This window comes from Boleophthalmus pectinirostris, unplaced genomic scaffold (assembly GCF_026225935.1).
Source record: "Boleophthalmus pectinirostris isolate CB_2022bp ecotype Guang Dong unplaced genomic scaffold, ASM2622593v1 HiC_scaffold_12, whole genome shotgun sequence".
NCBI lineage: Eukaryota > Metazoa > Chordata > Actinopteri > Gobiiformes > Gobiidae > Boleophthalmus > Boleophthalmus pectinirostris.
The window spans coordinates 34,683,185-34,704,383 of record NW_026571018.1 but is presented as its reverse complement, the minus strand read 5'-3'; the positions used below and the strand labels follow the sequence as shown (position 1 = coordinate 34,704,383).

The 21,199-nt window shown below is 39.8% G+C and overlaps 1 protein-coding gene across 1 annotated transcript in view; it reads right to left on the bottom strand.

The window, feature by feature from the left end:
• Window positions 1-21,199, bottom strand: part of stk32a (serine/threonine kinase 32A) — a 209,080-nt gene that overhangs the window by 13,801 nt on the left and 174,080 nt on the right. Inside the window, exons 7-8 of the mRNA XM_055149060.1 lie at window positions 18,138-18,263; window positions 9,174-9,302 (exon numbers count right to left, since the gene is read on the bottom strand). Of these exons, the coding sequence (XP_055005035.1) occupies window positions 9,174-9,302; window positions 18,138-18,263 (255 nt within the window). The remainder of the gene's footprint in view (window positions 1-9,173; window positions 9,303-18,137; window positions 18,264-21,199) is intronic.

The window sequence follows — 21,199 nt, the reverse complement described above, 5'->3', positions numbered from 1 at the left end:
AAAGCCTTAGAGCAGCCTGAGGGAGTAACGGCATTAGACAGCTGGCTTTCTTCATTCAGTATTGATTGTCTGCTTCACCAGAGCAGAGTCTCCCTCACACACAGCACGCACACACACCACAGTGCTCTATGCATCCATCACAAGTGCTCCCACGGGCCCACACTAAACGCACATATGATCACACAACGCAAACATGAGACACGGCCAATCTGACACAGCCAACAGTTGAGACGGTTAAACGGGCTATGAGAAATACATCTGGTATCTGAGCATTTTGTAGTAGGGATGGGCATTCGATGAAATTTTCTTAATCGATCGTCGGAAGAATTAACGATTAATCATTAACGTTTTTATATTAAAATGATCATCATTATTATTACTATCTGCACTACTAATCTGCATAAATAAATTCAACTTTACAAACCGTAACCACTCTAGAGCCACATCAGCCGTTTGACATTATAATGTGTTTAATTCAGTTTTGTGCAACTCTCACAGAAACTAAACTTAAAACCGCGTCGGTAATTTGCATAAACTCAGCGAAGATAAAACTACAGCTCTTGTGTCGCTGATGCGGTCAATTTCTGTCGGATTAAAAGACATGGTTCAGTGGGATACAGGTTAGTGTGACCATATTTGCGTTTGTCAAAACCAGGACACCGTACGGGGGGAGGGAGGTGGGGACTCGTCCTCGACACTGAGCGACTCTCACCTGGTAAAACTTTTTCCCAGTGGACACCGAAATATATATGTGCTGCTTTGTACACTGTGCACATGGACTCACACTTGTCCCGAACGCAACAGAAAGCGTGGAAGTCATCATTAAATACACATTTGTGCTCCGGCACGCTGCAGGCAGACCTACTGTTTGTGTTTGCTCGCTCCTTCTGAGTGCAGAGAGACACATGTACGGACCCCTGTTTGGTCACGCTACGCACAGCAACCTACATTCGGTTTGTCGATTAAAATTAACGTAATCGATGAAATTCTTAATGATCAATTATCGATTAATCGATTAATCATGCCCATCCCTATTTTGTAGGACTATTTTTTATTTATATAACTAGATATTTAACATTTTCTTGTGCAAAAACTGATTACGAGTTTTAAATTATGTTTGCTTTTGGGAAAAATATTTTACTTCAAATTCTAATGTCAGCAATTCTGTCTATATCATATTCTCTTCATTATAGAGAGACTTACTGAATGACTCACACTGAAAGTACTGCTAATGGATTCATCAAAAACATAGCTATTTATATTTCAGTAAATGTTTTTCATACAAATTGCATCATTTCCATTTTCCCCGTTTGGTTGCATCACAGATAAAACTCTGAAACTACTGCTTTTAATCGCTGGACTCATTCTGTGGTCAAATTATTTTCTATTAGCATAACATTCACGGGGATAAAGACTTAATTTGTTTTTTCAAAGTACTGATACTGAATGACTCACAGTGAAAAGTATACTTATATTTTAGCATACATTTATAATATAAGTTATAAGTATTTGGGCTTGTATCTTAACCAGACAAACTGGTCTGAGAATACAGATCTGCTCTACAAAAAGGAACAGAGCAGGATGTACTTTCTCAGAAGGCTGAAGTTCTTTAATATCTGCCAGAAGCTCCTCCTGATGTTCTACCCGACCTCATCTCCCCTAGGATGGTTGAATTTTTTTTTTTTATTTATTATTTATTTTTTTTATAGATTTTCTAGATTAGAACCCTGCATTTGGTTCCATATCTGACAAATATTTGTATCCAAATTTTATGCAAATTAATTTTTAGAGGTTAACCAAGACACTTGAAAATTTCCTATAAGGCCTATACTATAACGTTGTGAACCAAGTAAATAAGGCGTATTTGAATAATTTGTCATTTTATTCTACAAACACAAACTGAAACTTGCATAAAAATGATTAGAAAGTCCATTCTAATTGAGGTTATTTGAAACTTCATTTTTTACCATGTTCTGATGGACCCCCTTAATCTCCAGTGTCTCTTCAACGCACTGGAAGCCTCAAGAAGAAGGAAGCCGTGCGGGTGAATAAGCTGGCGAGGAAGGCAGGATCTGTAGTGGGTCCAGAGCTTGACTCACTCACATCTGTGGCTGAAGAGGGCCCTTAACAAGCTCCTGTCCATCCTGGATAACCCCCAGCACCCCCTGCACAGCACCATCCCCGGACAGGAGAGCATCTTTGGGGACGGGCCGTTGAACTTGTCCCGCTCCACGGACACACTCTGGAAGTCGTTTGTACCACACGCCATGCAGCTATTTGACAATTCTGTTTCCAAATTAAATAAATGACCTGTCACTGTGTCCATAACGATGAAAACCTTCCACCAGTAATTTGATTTGATTAGAAACTCAACTTTGTTTTTATCTTAACAGGCCAAAGAGACAACACTGTATGGACTCTGTATTGAGACACTTTATACATCTTTATAGTTCTTGTACTTTGGATGGTAGCTCTTATGTGTCACCACTCATAAATTCTTACTACTACAGGCCACTATTACTCAAGTATTTACTGTATTTTTTTGGACTATAAGTCGCTAAGTTGCTCCAGCCAAAAAATGCGTAATGAAGAAGAAAAAAACATAAGTCGCACCGGACTATATGTCGCACTTTTTGGAGGAAATTTATTTTGTAAAATCTGAGACCAGGAACCGACATTTCCTGTTTGAAAGTAAAGTTCTAGTAACAACAGAAGAGAGAACAACAGACTGTTAATGTCACATATGAACAGTTCTTCAGATAAACTATAACATGAACAACAGAACAAGTTTACCAAACTCTCCATCTCACACCAAATCAATAAATCCTTTAAATTCTTCATCCTCTGTGTCACTTCTGAGCAACTTTGTGCCCTCTGGAGGTAAACAGAGCGCTGCTTCCTCTTCTGTGTAGCTGTCGTCACACTCAGCATCAGTTCCAGTTAGAATTATTCCGGCCTTTCTGAATCCCGTCAGGATGGTTTCGGTGTCGCTGAAGTCCAGGCTTTGTCCATCCATCCAGTGACTTCCAGGAAAGTAGTTTGCGTAGTTTGCATGACGCACCCTCCCAGTTCCTGTGAAGCTGTGTTCTCCATCCTCGCTTTCTGCCATACCCTCACAAGTTTCTCGCTCACTCCAAACTTTCTTTCTGCTGCTCGATTACCATTTTCGGCTGAATATTTCACTACTTGCAGCAGGACAGAGGCTCTTTCTGCAGGAGACATGCGCAGTACAGGACGAAGTGACAGTGGTACAGGAGTAAGAGGAGCAGGAGATACTGACACACAAGCCTAAAGCCTCTCGCGGCTGTCGGTGTGAATTTTAATATAAGCCGCACCTGAGTATCAGTCCCAGGAAACACCCAAACTATGAAAAAAAGTGACTTATAGTCCAAAAAACACAGTAGTAATAGTAATCCAGTCATGTTTTGTAACCTCATCCTACCTTGTACTGTCTCCATAAACATAAAAAAACTTTCCTGAAGCACCAATACTTTGATTTGAATAGAAACAATGCTTTGTTTTGATCTTAACAGACCAAAGAGATGACTAAAATTCGTACGGACTCTGTATTGAAACACTTATATCTTTATAGCGCTTGTGCTTCGGATGTGTCACCATTCATAAAACACTACAAACCCCCCGAGCCGGTTCTCGTACAGGACCCGTGAGCCTCCGGTGCACTAAACCAGCCCACCTCTATTACAGCACAGTCCCATAAACACTGGTAATGTGCCATACTTTAAAGCCCAGTGTCTTTCCCTATTGACTTTTCAAATATAAAGTGTACACAGACTTTAGGTTAGGTTTAATGCAGTAGAGTGAATGTAATTAAACCCTAATTGGACAAAAGCCGAGATTTTACTGTGGGTCGATACAGCCCTACCCTGTAGAGGCAGGTGTAATCATTTCAGCGCCCGCTAAAAGACTGTTAAGTTGTGGAAAATAGACTGTTGAAATGCAAAAGTGGAAATGTACGTGATGGGTGTAGTTCTAAAAAACATTAAAGCGGACCTATTATGCAAAATGGACTTTTTAGAGTTTTTAGCCGAGCCAAGTTGTAACTTTTCATTTGAGGAATCTGTAATTACTTATTTTTCAAGGCATCTTTTTGTCAATCAACCCCGTTTCCACTGCCACCAGCACACGCCCACTGCTCTGTACTTGGTTCGTTCTCCAATTTTATGTTCTTAATATGTGACACGCATAGGATTTGGCACTATCATCGTTTCATAGTATCATAGTTAGTATCGTAGTACAAATGAAAAAAAAAAATCTGGGGCACGCTGGTGTGAAGTGCGGCTATCCATCTCAGGGCTGCACGGCTCTTTGTGGTGAGAATGTTAGAATGGTCCCATTTTTATACAGCACTTTTCCACCTTCAAGGCACTCAAAGCAATTTACATCAATGAACCACTCACACATTCACACACCAGTGTACACAGACACTTGGGGCGAGGTGGGTTAAGTGTCTTGCCCAAGAACACGATGACAGCATTCACCTGTAGGAGCTGGAATCGCAACGTCAAACTGTGGGTCAGTGGATCTGACCACTCAACCAATGATGTTTCTGACAAGAGTGGGATTTGAACCACCAACCTTTGGATCAGTGGTAGGGATGGACATGATTAGTCGACTAATTGATAATTGGCCACTACGAATTTTGTCGATAGCAGCCTACATTCGGTTTTGTTATGTGTATACATGCACATCCGTGTCCCGGGTATGATCGGGTTTTTTGAGTATCCTGGTTTAGTCATGGTGCATGTAAACACAGTATCCCAGTTTCTGCAACATAAAGTTGTGTGCACATGCGTCCAAAAGACAAACACTTTTCAGTCTTTATCACAGCAGTAGCCTAAATAAACAAATAAAGTGATGAACATAAATAAAGTGAGTGAAATGATGTTAAATAAAGATCTGCACATGAACCATCTCCAACACGACACACACACAGAAACACGCTCACCGTCATCATCATCATCCCTCATAGTCTCACCAACACTCATATTCCACTCATGTCCTTTAGTCCGACAGAAGCTGAACCTCATCAGTGCACAAGGAAAGTTTTTTTTTTTTTTTCAGCGCTTACAATTTATGTAAATGAGCCAACTAGGGACAACTGCTCTACCAACTGAGCTACTGTCAGCCTGTTTACAGTTCCCACTGGGCCTCAGTTTTCTAACGGACAGCGGACTTGTTTCTTTGAATATGTCGGTTTTAGATGAATATGCAAAAAATAAAAATGTGAAAATTAGAACATAATGATCCACTGGTGTCATAAATTATAACTATATCGCAGACATAAGTACAATAAGTCTTCTTTAACACAAACGGTAAGAAGCATAAATTGACAATACTAAATTATACTAGACATACTTTTGTCATAAACATACTTGAAGTTGTATTTTGCTTCATTCACACTTGTTTTATTAATGAATCCAAAGTTGACTTTTCTGAGCTCTCCAAAATGCTCTGTTCACATTTTGCCCATTTTGTTGCATCACAGTTAAAACTCTGGTTTTCTCCTGCTCAGTTTTTAAGCCAATAAACCATCATCCATCATCATATATGGAGATGGTGTGTCCAGACCTTTGACTGGTAGTGTATGTATTTCGGTTATAATATGACTGCACAAAAACACACACATGTTGCATGTGATTCCGTAATAAATAGTGTGGATGTGTAATAGTGTAGTAGTGTGGATACAGACAGACCCTCAGTTAGTCTCTAAAGTAGCTGCTTGTTGGACCTCAAATCCAATTAAAGGTGCTGCTCTGCTTTAGGTAAATAAAATGCAACCATTGATTCACTCCCACTGCAGCAGAGCACACCTCCCTGCTTTTAAAACTGCTCTACTTCCTCATTGAAACCATCAAGGAACCAGAAACCCATTCACACACACTCATACACCAGTGCAGACAGACACTGGGGGCAAAGGGGGTTAAGTGTCTTGCCCAAGGACACAACGGCAGCATTCATCTGTGGGAGCTGGAATGACACTGACAACCTGTGGGTCAGTTGATCTGACCACTCCATCTATGATATTTATGTCGAGAGGATTTGAACCACCAATTTTGAGATTGGTGGACAAACACTATGAACAGAGCTACTGACACATGAACTTTCATTTACAATGACAAAATGTTTCCAAACGCTTAAAGTGTATTTATGACAACATAATAAAAAAGTTCCTACATGATTCTTGATTTCTATTTGAAATTCATATTTAAAAGCCCCCTTGTGGACAGATGTTGAACTGTCTCTGAGATACCAGTGTGTCTGAAATCTGCACTCTATAAATTAAATAGACATTAGGGATGGGCATGATTAATCGATTAATCGATAATTGATAATTAAGAATTTCATCAATTACGTTAATTTTAATCGACAAACCGAATGCAGGTTGCTGTGCGTAGTGTGACCAAACAGGGGTCCGTACATGTGTCTCTCTGCATCAGAAGGAGCGAGCAAACAGAAACATTCGGTCAGTCTGCAGCGTATCGAAGCACAAATGCGTATTTAACAATGATTTGTACAAGAAATTCCACGCTTTCCGTTGCATTCGGGACAAGTGTGAGTCCATGTGCACAGTGAACAAAGCAGCACATATGTTTCTGTGTCCAGTGGGAAAAAGTTTTTCCAGGTGAGAGTCGCGCAATATCGATGACGAGTCCCCACCTCCCTCCCCCCGTACGGTGTCCTGGTTTTGACAAACACAAATATGGTCACACTAACCTGTATTCACCTGAGTCATGTCTTTTAATCCAACAGATAATGACCGCATCAGCGACACAAGAGCTGTAGTTTTATCTTCGCTTAGTTTATGCAAATTAGCGATGCGGTTGTAAGTTTTGTTTCTGTGAGAGTTGAGCAAAACTGAATTAAACACATTATAATGTCAAACGGGCTGATGTGGCTCTAGAGTCGTTACGGTTTATATGTCGTAAAGTTGAATTTATTTATACAGATTAGTAGTGCAGATAGTAATAATAATGATGATCATTTTAATATAAAAACGTTAATGATTAATCGATAATCGATCGTTAATTATTCCGACGATCGATTAAGAAAATTTCATCGAATGCCCATCCCTAATAGACATACAGATTCAATAGCACATTATTTAATGTAGTTTATCTAAGTTAATCATAAAATGGATGAATGTGCATAACCCAGAGGTGTTTGAGCAAAATGTGTCTTGTCCCTGTACAGTATTATGTTGGATAAGCAGCTCTTGACGTTAAAATAATATAAATAATAAATAGAGCATTTTATTTTCTGATAGTGATGAAGTGCACTGTTGGCATGCTACTTGTTGAATTATTGTGATGGCAAAACTCTGCTCTGAAAGTTGACTTATAAACTCATTGTAATGAATAATTAGGATGTTCTTAATGCATAACGTAAGTGAGGAATAACTTTGGGCCACTGCAAATTGTTTAAAATGAAATGGTTCTGTTTTGCACATTTTGAAGACAGTAAAAATCAGGTAAAGTGCCTTCATGCAGCTACAGTGAAGGACAAATAGATCCAGGCAGGTGAGACTCTGCACAGCTCATTAGTTGTGATGAAGCCTGAGAAGGGACACAGATGTAAAATGTGTCTACAGATTTATTAATGGGACCACGGATACATTTACCAGATGAGCAAAGGAGCCACCCATCACCTGTAACTGGGGCTGATAATCACAATGAAGAATGTGGACTGGTTCAGAATATTAATATAAAGTTATTAAAAATCACCACCTTGCTTGTGTTGTGTTGCTGGTACGCTGTGCTGCTTTGAGACTTTTCAACATGGTTCAGTCCCAAATGTTGCCAGCAGGAGGAGCCAGATACCTGATTTAGTGTTTTTGATTTTGTTTTTTTTTTTTTTAAAAGCACTTTGTCCCAAATATAAATATACAGGTCATACATTTTTAACATACCGTATTTTCCGGGCTATTAAACGCGCTCTTAAGCCTCCAACCTCCATCAAAAAACGGCCGCGCGCGCCGCAATCCAGAGCGCCCTATACACGAATCCACTCGGGCGTCCCAGCACGACTTCAGTAAACTACAAAGCCGCACCACCCGCAGCGCACGCAAACACACACGGAGCAGACAGCGACCGCACAGAGAAAAACACCCACAGACACACTCATCACTCCACGCCGACGAGGAACGGAACGGAGGAACGAACCGAAAAAAGCGAGTGCAACGTGCCACTTCTAGACACGAGTGAACAACTGAGTCACTGCGAACACGCCGACAATCCAGCGGTCCCAGACAGCACCCTACACGCCACACTGCCAAACAAAGTCAAAGTCCAACTGACCCATCCAACTGTTGTGTTTCCTTTAAAGTCCAGTGCGGTTTATTTGTGAAAAAAGTTCAAAAATAGACCATTTAATGACTTTATAATCCAGGGCACCCAACAGCCCGGAAAATACGGTACTAGGGTTATGGATCCATGAACCATTTGTTCTTCTGAATTTCAGCATAAACATAAATAGCAGCTGTAAATAAGAAAAGAGGTGTTACCTTGTTCGGTGGAATTGGATCAAAGTGATCCCAAACCATGGATCGCTTTTTTCCACTTGTAGATGCCATCGAAAATGAAACAAATGACAAAAGTCGCCAAAAGTCTCCAAAAATCACCACTAACGTCACACAATACTCCTCACTACCCAACAACTTTAAGAAATATTGGTGCATCTTTTATACTGTAGCAGTTTAGCGCTTGTCAAACCACAGAAGTGCGCTGAACACTCTGAAGCACTCTGAACCAATCGCAGAGCGGAACATTCGCTGAGCCAATGAAACGCTTCGATACACTGAAGCGATTGACACGCAGAGAGAAGCAGTAGGGGGAGGGACCGACACTTCCACACTTTGGTCACGTGAGCGGCTGCTGCGAGACGAGCTCCGAGGCAGTGCTTCGGAGCAATTTGTTTCAGAGACGTGCTCCGGAGCTCCGTCTCATTTGCCCATCACTAAGTATAAGGATGATCAAAATACATAAGGTAAGAGTGGTCATGATCTGTTACTATTCATGAATTCATTTTTCAGTACTTCATATTGATAGTACTTTTTGTAATTATAGTATGTTTTTTTGGATGATCATACCAATGCACAAGGTGTCCCAAAGCCAAAAACAAAGCTTCATACAGTAACATCACCTGTCATGACTTACCTCAGGAGAACCATCTGACCCTTGCTCCTTGGTCTTTCTGGCCAGTCGCTTCTTCTTTTTGTGGAGCGGTTTGGACTCCAGAATCATCTCCTCCAACTCGAAAGTGGGATCACAGTTTAGCCGACGTTTCTATTGACAAAACACAAAAACACACATTCACTTACTGCTTCATTCACTTCACTTCTGCATCAAAAGTTCTATAGGCGAGTTTCAGCTGACGTCATTGTTATTAAAAGCCCGCGTTGCATGCTGGGAAATATTTTGGTCGGAGGCAAGAAACACGATAGCGGTCAAACACAGTGCGTAACCTCGCGTATTTATCCCCGATAATGGATAAATTCCTGCTGCATTATCAGATGCACAAATAGAAAAACGGAAGAAGGAAAATGTCTTTTTTCGTATTCCGAGTGAAAAGAACCGCTAACGGTGAATTAAACGGCTTTCAAACATTCGCAGAGCAAACGTAGAAGATCCTAACAAACCGTGGACTCCAACAAGTTCAACAACACATCGAGACTCTTGGAGGTTTTCATCTTTTCTGCTGTGAATGGCCCAGGAGTTTCCACCAAGTCATTGTGGATATCGCCCAAGTGAATATTTGTCCAGGTAGTTGGCGATTCCGACCAGAAATTTGGTTTGGTCCACCTTTTGTAGGGGTTGAAAAGGGTGATTTTGGCGTCTGTCGATGCTTATGACCAATTTCTGGTCAAATGGTCTTGGGTCCTCTGCCGTTAGAGTGGATAAATAACCGGGATCAATACCCTTTACGTGCTTTCTCGCTCCCTCCGTCATGTTGAATTAGTGTTTATTGCCGCCGACCAAAATAATTCCCAGCATGCAACGCGCGCTTTTGTCAACAATGAAACTTGCCTATATTATACAAAATAGACTCTTGTGAGCTTTAAGCCATTATGTTTTCACCTCCTGAAAAAAATGGATTTGTTTTCAACACGTGTGAAGGAAACAAAACACAACTTCAACTGTTTGTGATGACGAAACTACATTCTACCATAGATCAGAAAATAACATAATACGGGCCCTTTAATGATGGACACAACTGTTACACTAAAGCCGAGTGACCCAGCCCCACACATCCAAAATCCAGTGAATGTTTTTTTTACCTGTCTTAAGGATTTATAGAGCTCGGAATGAAATGAGAAAACACAGCAGTTTGTGGTTGTAGTGCAAAACTCTCAGAGGCTGTGTCCGAATGTCCACCCTGGTCCCTAACCCCTCATTCACTGCATAGACCCGCACTATTTACTGCACTCAATAACTGATTTGGGCATTCGACTCTTAGTGACTTGCAAAGAAACTGTACCTGGTTTTACATTTTTTGTCACGGTCCAAAATTTTTTATTTTTTATTTTTTTGTGCTAGATTATTGTGTCAAAGTTTCACATAAGAAAAAAGTATAGATATATATTCTTGGTTGCCACATTACAGTAGACACTTTGTTTTTTTTTTTAGTTTCTTATTTTATCCCTATTTTCCCCCACCCTTGTGTTAATGCAAACATCTTAGCAAAAAAATAAATAAAAATCTATTGATAATAAATAAAATTACTAAGAAAAAAAAAAGATGAAAAAGAAAAAAAGTATAAAAAAGATATGGTAGAAAACTATATGAAGCAAATATTCAAACCAGTTTGTTAAGGATATGTAAGTGAGAACCAAGAGTTATCACTGTTTGGATTTATTGCCCAAAAAGTGCTGCATATTTCATTCCCTCCGTTACCGACATGAGTTTTTTTAAATTTTTTGTCAACAACTTGAAAGAATATCACAGGTTTAACTTGACCCTGTTGGAGTGTAACTCTTTCCTACATTCTGATACTTTACTTATTTCAATAGTCCCTCTAGTTTCTGAATAAGAACTATTTGAATGTAAAAAATCTGCCCCTGTTTCCCTCCGTTACCACTTGACCAGACCCACATGTACTGTCTTTATGGGGCAAACACTAAACCAAAAAATATGTGTTGCCCATCACCTCCAGGGCCCTGTCTGTGCACCTCCCTGAACATTAAGATACTAAATTGAAATGTTAAAATGTTTGCATATTTTTGCGATGTACAAAAAAGTCCAAGTCTCCTCGATGTTTTTGCAGTGAAGGACTAAAGTACACAGACTGAAGTACATTCGTTCATAATTAGATTGGTCCACTGTCGATCGCCCATTGATTTTGGGAGTTTTCTGACAATGGGCCTCTCTCTATCTCTCCGTTTACTCCCTCTGTCTCTCCTCTTCTCGCTCCCTCTCTTCTCCTCTTCTTCCCTCTCTCTCTCCATTTAACTCACCCCCTCCCTCTTTCTCTATCAATATCATGATATAGAAAAATTAATTATTTAAATTTACCTTACATTTATTCAATTACAAGTGGTTTTACAGCTCAAAAATACTTAGAAAAACAGGCATTCTGACTGTGAGCGGGGTCGCCTCTCCACAGATCTGACCTGTAACTTGGTTTGGTTTGGTCTTGTGTTTTAAACAACAAATATTAAACCAAAAATATGTGTTGACCGTCACCACCATGCCCCTGTCTGCACTTCATATTCCTGTTCCCAAATTGAGAAAATGTTTATATTAGGGGTGTCAAATTATCGCGTTAATTGCGATTAATTAATTACAGTCATATTTAGCGCGTTATGTTTTTTAATCACGTTAATCTCATTTTTAATCTCTAACTTTAGTGTTTCTGTATGTGAGTTGCTTTATTATAAAATCAGTTTTTATGTGTTGTTGGGACAACAACACACACACACAAAAACACATTTATACATTTTTTAAATTTCGGCAATTCCACTCATTGTCGGAAACCCACACAAAACACGCGCAGTAAGAGCGACGTTTACGGCGTCAGTCGCACAATGGACGAGGTGGAAGAGCCAGTAGAACAGAGCAGCAGTGCACAGGTAAAAACGCATTCGTGTCTTGGAAATTCTTCTCCCGACGTGAAATATAAAAGAAAATAACAAATATAATATCGCTTGAAAATAACCTGCATAGGCTCATGATGTCTGCACTACTGTCCTATAGTGACCTGCCACATGAGGGGGACACGCACACACAAACACACACAAACACACACACACACCTTCATCATCGTCATTAACCTGAGAACGCGCGGACCACGTTTCCTTCCGTAGTTACTGCGCGGACACCGACGTGCTCCCGTGAGCCGCGTGTGGATCGTTTTTGCTCGCGTACGCGGCGTAAACCGCGCTTCCTCCTGTGCGCCTCTAAACCAGAACTAACACCAAGACTAAAACCAGGACTAATCCAGGTCTAAACCAGAACTAACACCAAGACTAAAACCAGGACTAATCCAGTCCAGGACTAAACCAGGTCTAAACCAGGACTAAACCAGAACTAAAACCAGAACTAAAACCAGGTCTAAAACCAGGACTAAACCAGAACTAACACCAGGACTAAAACCAGGTCTAAACCAGGACTAAACCAGAACTAACACCAAGACTAAAACCAGGACTAAACCAGGACTAAACCAGAACTAACACCAAGACTAAAACCAGGACTAATCCAGTCCAGGACTAAACCAGGTCTAAACCAGGACTAAACCAGAACTAAAACCAGAACTAAAACCAGGACTAAACCAGGACTAAACCAGAACTAACACCAGGACTAAAACCAGGTCTAAACCAGGACTAAACCAGAACTAACACCAGGACTAAAACCAGGATTAATCCATTCCAGGACTAAACTAGGACTAAAACCAGTGATCTCATATATAAATCATTTCTCTATCAATAATATTTTTAATATGGTTAAGGAAAGACTGGACTTTTTATTGTCTTTAAGTAAACAAAAGTTATTATGTTCAGATTTCCTCGTCTTTGCTACTTTACAGCAAACAGTTTCTTATTCATGGAGACTTGGGCTCAACAGACAAATTGAAGAGATTTGTTAAACAATAAATGACTTTATAAAGTCACTTTTTTTAATCTATGTCAGTCTTTTGATCTGCCACAATAATGTAATAATGAATTTAAATGAAAATACCTCAAATTGAAGCTTTTCTCAGCAATTTTTAGGTGAGATTAAAATGAGATTAATTAGATTAATTAATTACAGATCATAATTAATTAATCTCTCAATTTTTTTAATCGCATGACAGCACTAGTTTATATATTTTTGCAACATGCCAAAAACTCCATTCCCCTCAATGTTTTTGCAATGAAGGACTAAAGTACACAGACTAAAATGACAAAATAATGTGTAATTTGTAGGGATGTAACGATATCCAAATCTCTCTGTACGATATTTTCACGATATGCGTTTCGATTTACGATATTTATTATGATATTTTGGAGAGGCTGATATAACTTTTGTCTACCTTAACAAGATTTTGGTGTGAATTACTTCCGTCATAATCCCAAGAATTCAAGTAAAAACATATCTCTTCATGTCATCTGCACTCAAATGAATCATGGGATATGTAGTTTCCGATGTTCATAAGCTGTTGCTACTATAAAACCATGTATTTAAGCAAAGGAACTTGTGATTCGATATATTGTGACAGTCCACGATATTATTGTGAGACGATACGATATCACAATATTTCAGCTATTGTTACATCCCTAGTAATTTGTGTAAAACCAAACAAAACTTAACCAAGAGAGTTTCCTTTGCTTCACTCTCTGAACACGCACAATCCGTGTATCATTCAATCGTTTTGCAATATAAAACCAAAAATAAGAAAACAAAAAAACTACAATTTTCTTAATTATTTGTCTCCAAAACCAAAATGAAAAAACGGATAACAATTTGTTTTTTCAGTTTTCAATTTTGTGTTTAAGTGAATTATGGGGAAAAAAACGGGTTTCCGTGACTTAAACTGTTGATGCTGGACTTTTGCGCCACATACGGACTGAACCAAGACTGATCCCGGGACTAAACCGGTCTCAGTCCTAGTCTGGTATCGGTCTCGGTCTCGGTCCCAGTCTCGGTCCCATTCTCGGTCCTGGTCTGGTCCAGTCCCGGTCTCAGTCCAGGTCTCAGTCCTGATCTGGTCCTGTCCGGCCTCAGTCCAGATCTTGGTCCACGGTCCTGATCCCCAGTCCTGGTCTCGGGTCCAGTCCCGGTCTCGCTCCCGGCCTCAGTCCAGGTCTCGGTCTACGATCCTGATCCCCGTCCTGGTCTTGGTCCAGGTCTCGGTCCTGATCACCCGACAGTCCATGTGGGCGCACCTCTGGGCCTGTCCTGACACCGAGTCCTGGTTTTGTCCTGGTTTAGTCCTGGTTTAGTCCTGGTTTAGACCTGTTTAGACCTGGTTTAATCCTGGTTTTGTCCTAGTTTAGTCCTCATTTAGACCTGGATAAGTCCTGGTTTAGACCTGGTTTAGACCTGGTTTAATCCTGGTTTTGTCCTAGTTTAGTTCTCATTTAGACCTGGATAAGTCCTGGTTTAGTCCTGGTTTAGTCTGGTTTACTGGTTTAATCCTGGTTTTGTCCTGGTTTAGACCTGGATAAATCCTGGTTTAATCCTGGTTTAGTCCTGGTTTAGTCCTGGTTTAGACCTGGTTCAGTCCTGGTTTAGTCCTGGTTCAGTCCGTATGCGATGCAAAAGTCCGGCATCGCAGTTTAAGTTTCAGAAACTGGAAACTTTTTTTTTTCATTATTCATTTAAACACAAAATTGAAAACTGGATTTGAAGACAAATATTTTTTTTTTCGTTTTCTTATTTTTGGTTTTATTTTGAAAAACAAATGAAGGAATTATACACAGATTATGCTCAGTAATGCTGGGATGCAAATCTCAACCGTCTGGATAAAACGCTTTTAAATTAGTAATATAATCTGTGTGCTCATTTTGCTCAAACACATGGTCAAGTCCACATTTTCAGCTAATAAGTCCACATGTGAGTTCCCCACGGGCCCCTCCCTGAAGGACGCAGGCTGCCTCTGAGTGTGTCTCTTCAGTGAACAGAATGGACTGTGTTTGTCAGTGTAATGTATAGAGCCCAGAGCAGATGTAGGACAGCATACACATTATGGAGCAGCTCATTAGTCAGGAGATGGGCCGAGACTGCCCCTTTTTTACCATGATACATCTTGTGCTGCACTGACATACCAGCGGGGGGCACTGTGGACAGCCAAAGTAATGGAAAAGGAAGCTATGTTGTGGCTTTTTTGGGAATGCTGTGGGAATATCCGTACATTGGCTAAAATAGTTGTTCTTCATGATGTATATGCTCCTTAAAGCCCACATGTTCCACAAAATGGAGGAACTGTGAGCTTGAAGTCATGTTAGACTGTTGTTACCTCAGGGCCCAGTCAAGCAGAAGTAAACAACAAGGCCAAAAATTCAAGTTAATGCATCTGATATAAAAATGTATTGAACAGATACATATGTACTCTAGTTTATGAAACTGTTGACCTTTTTTCTGTACCATTTTTGGTTCTAAAGTTCCATACGTTTTAAACAGACCATGTATGAAACATGGAACAAAAATTATTCCCCAAATTTCAAAGACCTGAAAATCATGTAAATAAATGGATGTATTTCATCATATCTTGTGTCTTTGAACTGTTGATGAAGGTACATGATTTTTTTTCCAAAAAAAAAGTATTTAAAATGATAAAATTTGCTTGGAAGGACTGACATATTTTATAGAAATAGTTTCCTTTCATTTTGAAGTAATATTAAAGTATTCAGAAGAAAAAAGCGACAAATTGATGTAAAATCCTGCACCTTCTACTTGTTTGCACAATTTTCCCTCTGTTACTTTTCCCTCCGTTACCATGACCTTTCTTAATTAAAAAAAATCTCATTACTCAAAAAGTAAGAGGTTTTTCAACCTAATCTTGTACCATATGGTAGAAAACTATATGAAGCAAATATTCAAACCAGTTTGTTAAGGATATGTAAGTGAGAACCAAGAGTTATCACTGTTTGTATTTATTGCCCAAAAAGTGCTGCATATTTCATTCCCTCCGTTACTGACATGAGTTTTTAAATTTTTTGTCAACAACTTGAAAGAATATCACAGGTTTAACTTTGACCCTGTTGGAGTGTAACTCTTTCCTACATTCTGATACTTTACTTATTTCAATAGTCCCTCTAGTTTCTGAATAAGAGACATTTGAATGTAAAAAATCTGCCCCTGTTTCCCTCCGTTACCACTTGACCGGACCCTCATTAAAACTGACTTGGAGTTGTATTGTTTCATTCTCACATACAAAAGTATTTTCTGGCAAAAAATCTAAAGTATCTAAAGTAAATTTAAAGCATCTAAAGTAAAGTAGACTTGATTTCCCCTGTAATACTGTTATTAGGATATGACCCCTTTTTGATATACTGTATTTTTTAGACTATAAGTCACACTTTTTTTCATGGTTTGGGTGATCCTGCAACTTATACTCCGGTGCGAAACGTTCACACTGACAGCAGCGAGAGGCTCTAGTCTTGTGTGTCAGTATCTGCTACAACTTTTACTTCTGTACCACTGTCACTTCACTCTACTGCGCATGTCTCTGTCCTGCTGCAAGTAGTGAAATATTCAGCTGAAAACAGTAATTGAGCATCAGAAAGAAAGTTCTGGAGTGAGCGAGAAACTTGTGAGGGACTGGGAGAAAGCAGGGATGGAGAACACAGCTTCACGGGAAACAGGATGGTGCAGCATGAAACTTTCCTGAAATCTGAGATTAGTGACAACCGGAAACATCCTGTAGGGATTCAGTAAGGCCACAATAATACATGCATCACAAATTTCGGACTTCCGGTCATTGCGCAATTTCCTGCTGTTAAGACATCCAACAACCACACTATTACAATGTCCGAATCCCAAAACTAAAGTATGACAATATCAGAACCAGAAACAAAAGGGATATTGTTCAAAAGACTTGAAAAGATCGGCTTTTCCCGCTGGGAAAACAAACATGGCGGTTTGATGCTCACTTTTCGGAAAATCCTTCCCAGTATGAATTGCACAATGACTGCAAGTCCGAGATTCGTGATGCATCTATTCTAACTGGAAATAATGCTGAGTCTGACGACTGCTACACAGAAGAGGAAGCGGCGCTCTGTTTACCTCAGGATGTCGAGGCTGAGTTGCTCAGAAGTGACACCGAGGATGAAGAATTGAATGGATTTAGTGATTTGGAGTGAGATGGAGAGTTTGGTAAACTTGTTCCTGTTCTGTTGTTTATGTTATAGTTTATCTGAAGAACTGTGAAATATGTGACATTAACAGTCTGTTGTTCTCTGTTCTGTTGTTATTACTAGAACTTGCTTTTTAAGATGAAATGTCGGTTCCTGGTCTCTGATTTTATAAAATACATTTCCCCCAAAAAGTACGACTTATACTCCAGAGCAACTTATAGTCAGAAAAATACGGTAGTGATTATCAGAAAAGCCAGCAGGACTAAAATACAATAATATGCACCTTTAGCACCATTTCAGTTTTACAACAAGACTTTACGGCATTTAAGACATTTCCTCCATGTTCCCCCACTATCTGATCAATCCCGAAGTCATTTAAAAGTTTCCTGTAGTTTCCATGTTGGGAAAACCATAACAGATCCTGAGAGCTACAGTAAACATGTACGAGGAGATCACATGTCTGGGAGCACTGTTTCCTGTTTGAGAGAAGAACTCTAAATATGTAAGGCTTGTGTGTTAAGTATGTGTGAATGAAACAAAACATTATTGATATTTTGCAGCTGATGTCATAAATATTCCCTGGGGTTTGATGCTAACTGTAGGCACTGCTCTGTCTGAGGGTTGTTGGACTTTAATCTGAGTTCATCTTCGTTTGATCGCAATGTTTTATTTTAACACAATCTGACCAGAAAGAATTTAGTTGGAACTACAACAGGTGAGTGTGTATTGTGTCTCCATGGTAACTGGTGAAGATTTCCCCAATACACACACGTAGAACACCCCCAGCATTTTTTATTTTTTTTTACTTTTTTTTTTTTTTTTTTTCAGAGTTTTAAGACAGACTCACGTTGGGGATGAATCCGGGGGCGAGCTGTTTGTTGAGCACCGCGTCCCAGTTCACGTCTGACATGTAGTCCAGGTCCTGCAGCTCAGCCAGACACGAGATCCTCTTCTGCACGTCGATACACAGCAACTACACAAACACAGAAACAGACACACAAGATTACACACGTGAACTCTCCATCATGGACACTCTTCTCACCCACTGAACTATAGAGCCTTATTCTGTCTAGCCCACTTTTGTGTCTAAGGCTGCGTTCAGACTGCAGCCTGAAGTGACCCAAATCCAATTTTTTGGCCCCTATGTGACCTGTATCTGATCTTTTAATGACAGTCTGAACGACACAGATCCGATTTTTTTCAAATGCGACCCAGGCCACTTCGAAATGTGCTCCTGAAACCGATACATATCCGATCTTTCGACATGCGACTTCAGTGTGAACGGTCAAAGCGCATGAATCCGACCTACACGTTATCAACAAGCCACGAACGTCACTATTCTGCGCTGAAGTAGGCGAAAATTGTTAATGAACTCCGTGTCACTGAAACGAAGCACATCACCACTCACCACTCTTGGCTCCGTCTCCACATCCACACGTTCCTTTCAACGGACGTCGCTGCCGCTGCCCCACAAAACACCACGGCCAAAAAACCTCGTCCTTCTCCTTCTCAATCTCCTCCTTAAAACAAGTAAGTTGTTCATGTTCTGGCTCCGGTACGAGAGGAACTTTAAAATCTCCAGGTGCTCAATGCTCGCGTCCATGTTTGGACAACTTCCGTAAACACAGAGCACGCTCGCTGCGGTTGACGTCATCGTGTCTCCAGTGCACATGCCGGACACTTTCGGGCCGTTTACTGTTCACACTGGAGTCACATACAAGTCACATTTAATTGGAAATGTGAACGACCTCGCAAAAACATTGGATTTAACAAAAAACGGAATTGAGCGTTAAGCCCTGCAGAATGTAGCCTAAATGCTCTTAAACTGGGCTTTCTTCTGGTTTAACAGAATTCATTTCAGTGAGAATTTGGGAAAAGTTTTGTAGCTCAAATATGACATAAAGTCGGTTTATTTGGGTAAAATGTTCAGTGTTCATGTGCACCAACAAGTCACACTGCACCGAGTCTCTGGGGGGCTTTTAAAACGGCCTTATAGTTTATAGTTATAGTACTGAACTTATTTGAACTTATTTTCTTTTAGGATCAGTCAGCCCCATACAAAGTAATACAACCTGAATCACAATAGCGGAAAACATTGCAACTTCCAGAATAAGGTGAATAGTCTGAGACCTTTTCAGGATTTTACCAGGGTATATGGTATTACCTTATTACCAAAACGTCAGCATTTATGTGCGTAACCGCGTGAAACCACAGCCGCGCGTCAAAGTGAGAGCTGCAGCAGGACACACACATGCAGCTCTGTCTCTGTGTTTGTCAATGGGAAAGACGATCAAACTTGACTGAGCGCTTTTACCCGCTTGTATCAGACTTGTATTTATCTTCTGTACAGACTCACTACGGCAAACAACAGGATTTCAAAAGTACATTTTAAAGCACTGATTAACAGTATTTCTGGAGCTGGCCTCTTTCATACGACACAGAACTGCCCCAGGTGCAAGTTGTACTGATGGTAAATGCACAAATACAACCAAAGATTCATGCTCTCTGAGTATTTTGATGGAATGGATCCTATGTTCTGAAATCTATCTCCACGCACACGCCACCCTCATTCACTTTCCATGCATTCTACAAGTTACGCGTCCAGTAGTAGCAGTTTTTACGCTCAGGTAAAGTGAAATACACAGATGCAGTGGAGCCAGGTTCATCATCTCTGAAAAGTTAAAACACGAACGTCTCCAACGCGACACGCACAGAACAAACTCACCGTCAGCCGCAACATCCTCTGTCACAGAAAAAAACATATATTCCACTGAGTCGTGTCCTTTAGTCCGACAAAAGTTGAACCGCGTCAGCAGCACAAGAAGCGAGCTGTTTTTATCAGCGCTGACAGTTCATGCAAATTAGCCACACAGTTTTAAGTTTCTGTAAAACGTAAAGAAATGTGCACATGAAGCCAAAATGCTGCCAAATTGCAGAAGTACTAGTATTTTTGGGGGGAAGCCAACTGTCTTGCAGCCGAACTTGCCGTCTTGTCTTGATCTCCCTTATGAGCGTCACGTGACAGTAAATTGTGACGGCATTAAATTGAAAATACAACCACACATTCATTTGTGCTGAGCAAACAAATGTAGATATCAGTAAACTATAATATTATATTAGGTCCTTATGTGCTGCAGATTTTTTTTTATGACGGTAATGAAACTGATACCGTTGTTATTTTTTGATACCGTGGTATATCATCATACCGTATTACCGCCCAAACCTACATGGGTCTGGTCAAGTGGTAACGGAGGGAAACAGGGGCAGATTTTTTACATTCAAATGTCTCTTATTCAGAAACTAGAGGGACTATTGAAATAAGTAAAGTATCAGAATGTAGGAAAGAGTTACACTCCAACAGGGTAAAGTTAAACCTGTGATATTCTTTCAAGTTGTTGACAAAAAATTTTAAAACTCATGTCAGTAACGGAGGGAATGAAATATGCAGCACTTTTTGGGCAATAAATACAAACAGTGATAACTCTTGGTTCTCACTTACATATCCTTAACAAACTGGTTTGAATATTTGCTTCATATAGTTTTCTACCATATGGTACAAGATTAGGTTGAAAAACCTCTTACTTTTTGAGTAATGAGATTTTTTATTAAGAAAGGTCATGGTAACGGAGGGAAAAGAAACGGAGGGAAAATTTGTGCAAACAAGTAGAAGGTGCAGGATTTTTACATAATTTGTCATCTTTTTTTCTTACGAATACTTTAATATTACTTCAAAATGAAAGGAAACTATTTCTATAAAATATGTCAGTCCTTCCAAGCAATTTTTTATCATATTAAATAATCATGTACCTTCATCAACATCAAGATGGAAAAACACAAGATATGATGAAATACATCCATTTATTTACATGATTTTCAGGTCTTTGAAATTTGGGAAATAATTTTTGTTCC